The following is a 6,088-nucleotide window of genomic DNA, read 5'->3' on the forward strand; positions in this document are numbered from 1 at the left end:
TTCAATGTCAGCTAACTATCGCGGGCCTGACTCGGAATGCTCGAAAACCTTTACAGCCTACGCATATAGTAGAAGTCAGCCTAGACTCCGAGCCACCCGTGACTACTAGTTCAAACCATTTCATCTAATAGGCTCCAAGTCATATGCCGAATCACCGACCTGGGCAGATTCCGTAGGTGGGCAGCAATAACAGTAGATGCAGGAGGTCGAGTTGGCATGTGCTTATAGTACCTTTTGGCCAGGGGGATATAAGTCGTATGCCTCCTCCAAGACTTGCTAATCTGTATCAACGCCATCAGCACACTCCTTTGGTCCTGAACAAAATCACTACTTTCGTTTTTCCAACTACCCAACGATCATTTCTCAAAATGCGTCTGTCTTCTTTCGTTATGTGGGCTTTGGCATCTACTGCTTCTGCCATCGCCATCGGAGAGCCTAGCCCAGTCATCGCGAACCGGGAGGTATCTTCTCCTGGCGCTTCGGAGTTGTACAACGAGCTCAAGAACTTGGCCGTTCGCGACATTGAGGAGACATTCAAACGGGAAGATTCTACTGATTTGGCGTAAGTGCATTTGTTCAATCTACACTCCTCGGACATTTCTAACAATAGAATTTAGCATCATTCCGGACCACCCTTCCGCTTTAGCAGCACGCCAAGGCGGCTGGTTCAACTTTGGCGTCTTCAACTGCAGAAGAGCCAACCCCATCTCTGTCACAGCATACGTCGTTGCGGCCAAGGTTGCTTGGGACCAAGCCACAGGCCTGTGCAAGGTATGGCTCTCGAACAAAGATTTCAAGTACGACATCACTGTTCGTCTCTCCAACAACAACGATCCCAACACCCGCCAAGAGGTCACCGTACGTGCCGCGACTTGCAACTCAGAGTACTCTGTCTCTTTCTTGAGGGATGGTAGCGGATTCAAGCTTGAGGTTGGAGGGCAGTCTAAGCCGGCGCCTTCTCCTCCTGGAACCCGTCGCTCCCTTCCTGCGAACACCTCCGAGAATCCCTTCCACAAGAGGAGACTCATGATCGGAGCTTAAGCATCTGATGGGACCAGCTAGTTCTATACAATTAGACACATGCATCGTCAGCAAGCGACGCAAGGTGGTGAAGCAGCTAGTAGATCGTCACGACTAGACTGCCGCACTCATGAATCATTTGGAAGGCAAGTCAAGCTTGCAGAATGTTGGCACACTGTCTCGTAACCTTTGCTTGACTTAGCACGAAGTAACGCTCCAAATGTTGGTTGTGAGATAGAAATTTTACACATGGTTCTCTATGGGTCGGGTCAGTTCATGAAGTTAGCGGAAGAAGTATCAAACGGAGGAAGGTATGTCCATGTATTTGTGGCAAATCAAAGATGTCGTATGCTTTACAAATGTTCACTATGATCACAATTGCCACAACGAAATGGCCGGGCTACAGGCACTCTGTCTCTTCGCAAATGCTCACAGTAGTAGGAATGACCGAGCTCAACTGTCAAGGCTCGCCGATTCCAAGAACGCCAAGCTCTTCGGCCCTGGTTCAATTTTCAGTATTTACAATGCGCTCTTCAAGCGACTTGATCTTGCATTCATGAACAAAACATCTGACTGAATGACCCATAAATTGGAGTAAAAATGACTCTCGTATGGCATTATAGTTGCCACTCGTTGATCCTGCCATGCTGGTAATGTCAAGTCCTCTTCAAAGAATGCGGTTTTCACAAGTTGCAACTGGTAGAGTAAGCCGTGTGGGGCAACTGCGAACCAACAGCAAACCGCACCACATAGGTACTTGACGTAGTACAGCTTAAGAAGTCCGAAAGCCGAATCGGTATGCTGTTTTGACAGACAGTAATTGGTGGAGTACAACGCGGACTTTTCCTTTGCTTGCTCGCATGTTCCTAGGCTGCGACTATTTAGTCGAATTAAGGCAGCACGTCCACCTGTGTAGTCTCATCAACCTCGTGTTGCACGAGTCCCCTGAATGCGATACCGAGGGCTACTGCTACGTCGCCGCAACCTTGCGGTAATACACAAAAGCACGTAAGACAACCGTACATAACTAGCGTGAGGGGTACCTGCACCCATTAATAACAGCAAGTAGACATTGCACTCAGCTCCCACTCAACGACACCAACCAAGAATACTACGCCTTCGTGAATATGGTGGAAAGCGGGCCACAGACAAGGGCCGGTCTGCATTTTTCTATGCGTGCCTTGCAGCTCGCGGTGGGGGGCAACACGGCAGCATGGCCTCATTCTGGGGAAAAGCCGGTCTGCGAAGTAGGTGTTGCACCATTGGGTCGAGCCGTGCCATCCTAGTGCCTGTAATGGTAAGCAGCGTGCCTATCCTTCGTATTTCAGACTACTCGCCTGACCGTTACGACCGTATGAAGGTAAGGTTACATGGCGCGACGTTGTTCATAGCGTAAGGTAGCGTTAGGTGGACAATTGGGGCGATGCGGCTATGACATGGGCGATCGTCCTTGTATGTATAAATGCTAGAAACAACCACGTCCTTCGAATGTGGAAATAAGTCTCCATCAACAATAACGCTCCATTCTCATATTAAACTTCTTTGGCTGTCTTTCATTCCATTGCAACACTTGTAAATAATTTCAGTCACAATGTACTTTACCGCCGCCGCTATCTTTGCCCTAGCGGCCACGGCTTCCTCTGCCGCCGTCCGCCGCGCTGATTACGGCTCTTGGGACTTCTCTGGATTCGTCTCATTCCCCGCTAGCGGATACCTCTCCTACGGTGTCGACGCAACGTACACGAACAGCAAACTGGCCGCACCGATCGAGGTGACTTGCAGCTACCTCTACAACCCACAGACGAAGACCGAGACCGCATCATGCTCTGACCCGAGCTTCACCTACGATTTTGGTGGCGTCCGTAAGTCAAAACCTAAAGTCTTCTCTACCAGAAAAGGAGGTGGAAGAACTTACTGACAAGTGAGCTGCTAGGCATGGCAAACACCATCTCAACCGTGACCTTGACGCAGACTGTTGACCTGGATGGAAACACCGTCACCGTGACTGGCGCGCAGGAGTTTGATTGGGATTTTAGCAGTGGCTCTGGGCGTTCTGGAACTGCCAAGGGATCAATTGCGGCTCAGACTGCTACCGCTTGAAGCCTGAAGGTTGCGAACGAGACAAGGTGTGCGTCGATACGAGCGGGAGCTTAAGCTGGAAACAAATGTCACAAAAGTGAAGGGTATTCTGATACATACTTTGAACATTTCATCATCTTGACTTAACAAGTCGACACATAATCTCCATGGTTTCGACATGCCATAAAGATACACTGTGGCTTGTGCGCGAAAATTGATCGAAACTTAAGTTCATATTTTAATACCCTTTCATTATGTTGTTGTGCTGGCTGCTTGCGTTATGGCTACTCCGGAACTTGTTATCAACTGATACAGATTAATTCTACGTAGAGTCCTACTACCTTAGCTGATAATCTGCCGAAAAGCAACTTCCCTCTCGCCTAATTTTTCTTGGCATCTGCTGTTAGTGAATGAGTGAGCCTACCACCAAATTACTAACAGCCGAAAACTCTTCACCTCCCCTTGCCGGAGCCCGCATCCGCGATGGCCTCACAGCCGCCGTCGGGCACCGGACTGATGTCGGCCGACCAAGCCGACCCCGAACCAGGCTCCGGGACACCTCCGGAGCCGAACCCCACCTCAAGAGCTAAGCGACGCCGCGACGCCGAGGCACAGCCGACCCGGCCCAGCCTAACGGGAAGCCAGCTTGATGCCACCACCGACGCCCCTACCTCGGCCGAGGGGCCCGCAGCCTCTACCGCATCTGCTCCGAGCGGATCTGCCACAGGGTCCGTCTTGACAGCCCTTGCAGAAGAAGCTAGACAGTACGAGGCACGGAAAGACGTCTTTCTGACCATTGCACGGTCCGTCGACAGCGTTGTCGCCAGCTTTGACGGTTCTAGAAAGCAGATCGCGAAAGAAGCCACTGCCTATGTCATTCAAACCCTCAAGAGACTGATCAATCACGAGACAAGCCCAATAGCGGCCCGGAGTTGGGCGGCTGTCGTCGCACCGATGGCGGGCAACACCACTGCGGCGACCCGGAGCGGCCAGAGCTGCCAGAGCTCTGCCCGCCCGAAGGCCACACTCCCCGCCGAGGATCAGCCGCAGGCGCAGCCGAAGGAGGACCTCCGCATCTTTGCCCGCGTCCCGGAAGAAAGCTTAGCGGCCGCTCGGAAGATCGCACCGTTCGCCGTACGACAGATCGTCTGTAAGGCCGTTGGCCTGGGGCTAGCGGACCTTCCCCACGTCTACCATATCAGCACAGGTTACTCTCTGAAGCCGCGAAACAAGCAAATACAGGAAAGACTACTTGCAAGTAAGGCAAAGCTGGCGGAATGCCTCGGCGCCCACCAGGTCGAGACGCCTATCAAGTGGTACACTTACGTTGTGCCGCGATGCCCAACAAAACTACACAGCATTGGCGGGGACGTCCTGGACCCAGCCACACTCGTTGAAGATGAGGTCTTCGCACAGACAGGACAGAAGCCTGTCCTTGCTCGACCGTCCCGCCTTGGGCCCAACCCAGTCACGAACGAAATATCTTGGCTCATATCATTCACATCAGAGGTCACGCCCTTCAGGCTCTTCAACCAAAGCGGCAGATCTCTGCCCGTCAAGAAACGAAGGACGCTCATCCGACACGACCCCGGCTGCCAGGGCTACCACTCCAACCGGTTCTGCGGACGACGACCGATCTGCAGCAACTGCGGAAGACCTTCCGATTCACACGAAACGGGACCCTGCATGGCCAGGCCCCAATGTGCCAACTGCTGCGGCCCCTTCCAAGCCAGCCACACAGACTGCCCAGCGAGGCCCTCGGCCGTAAACGGCGTCGTCTCCCTTCCCGGTCGAAAGGAGCGGGCTCGGATCCGGAAGGCCGGCCAGAAAGCATCGGACACTCTGTACAAGGCTACTCGATCCGACAGTAGCCAGGAGGCGGCAGGCGTCCCTACCTCCACCAGCCAGAACCAGCAACCCGGCGCCAAGCGCGCGCGCACGAGAACGCCCTCCGCAAGCTCGATCGTTTGCCTCGGTGACGGAAGCACTGACAGCAGCAGCATGGATGAAGACGAGGCGGACGAAGGCGAAGGCGAAGACTCCCCCGACAACACCTCCATCGACCGTCCCGTGCTACCCATGCCAAGCAGGAGCCAACGGGCAGCACAGAAGCCAAACTACAACGTCGCGAATGCCTACACCCACCTCGAACTCGACTCGGAGACGTAAGCCGAGAGCGGCGACCCCACGGATGCTACGCGTTGCGCAGGGCAACGTCGGAAAGATCTCCCCGGCGCACACGGCTTTCCTGCAGCTCTGCTGGGAGGCTCAGATAGATGTGGTCCTCGTCCAGGAACCCTGGACGGGCTGGAAGGACGGAAACGTGCAACTGAACACGCACCCGGGTTTCGACTCTTTCGTCCCGGTCGACTTCTGGGACAGCGAAGGAACCAGACCAAGAGTATTGACCTACACACGCAAAGGGATAGGGATGACGGTGGAGCAGCAGAGGCCTGTCCACACGAGAGACGTACTGTGGCTGGTGGTCGACAAAACGACGACTATCGTCAACGTGTACAGACAACCCCGCGACCCCCACAGCCGCACAACAGGGATACTGCTAGAACTCAAACCCCCGGAGCGAGCTTTGATCGCGGGTGACTTCAACGCGCATCACTACTCTTGGGAGCCCGGGACGAGGAACGGGAACCGGGGAGATGACATCGCAGGCTGGGCAGACGGCCACAATCTCTCTCTTATCAGCGAAGTTGGGGTGGCAACCCAGGATTGCGGACATGTCCTGGACCTGGCTTTCTCTAATATCCCTTTTGCGCACGCGCAGGTCAGCCCACAGCTACACCCGGGAGCTGACCACGAGGCCATCGTGGCCGTCATACCACTACTCAAACGCCCAGTGTCACAGGGAGAGGGCCACCCGCAGCCACGGCCACTGTCAGTGCCCGACTCGGCGCTGGCCTCGGCTGAGAGACCTGATCGAAGGGGGGCTAGCTGCGATGCCCCAATTCTGGGGGATCAACCTACTCCGGAA

At 54.3% G+C, this 6,088-nt stretch overlaps 2 protein-coding genes across 2 annotated transcripts; both read left to right on the forward strand.

Annotated features, from left to right (window-relative positions):
* The first annotated feature begins 85 nt into the window (after positions 1-85).
* On the forward strand, positions 86-1,389 carry BDP55DRAFT_688839 (uncharacterized protein). The gene is made up of 2 exons (XM_060576677.1): positions 86-562; positions 618-1,389. The coding sequence occupies exons 1-2, from the start codon at positions 258-260 to the stop codon at positions 1,039-1,041; spliced, it is 729 nt and encodes a 242-aa protein (XP_060421273.1). The 5' UTR covers positions 86-257; the 3' UTR covers positions 1,042-1,389.
* Positions 1,390-2,376: 987 nt separating this feature from the next.
* Positions 2,377-3,423, forward strand: BDP55DRAFT_688842 (uncharacterized protein). The gene is made up of 2 exons (XM_060576678.1): positions 2,377-2,882; positions 2,954-3,423. The coding sequence occupies exons 1-2, from the start codon at positions 2,612-2,614 to the stop codon at positions 3,118-3,120; spliced, it is 438 nt and encodes a 145-aa protein (XP_060421274.1). The 5' UTR covers positions 2,377-2,611; the 3' UTR covers positions 3,121-3,423.
* The last annotated feature ends 2,665 nt before the right edge of the window (positions 3,424-6,088 follow it).

This window comes from Colletotrichum godetiae, assembly GCF_030913485.1.
Source record: "Colletotrichum godetiae strain CBS 193.32 chromosome Unknown BDP55scaffold_175, whole genome shotgun sequence".
Classification (NCBI taxonomy): Eukaryota; Fungi; Ascomycota; class Sordariomycetes; order Glomerellales; family Glomerellaceae; genus Colletotrichum; species Colletotrichum godetiae.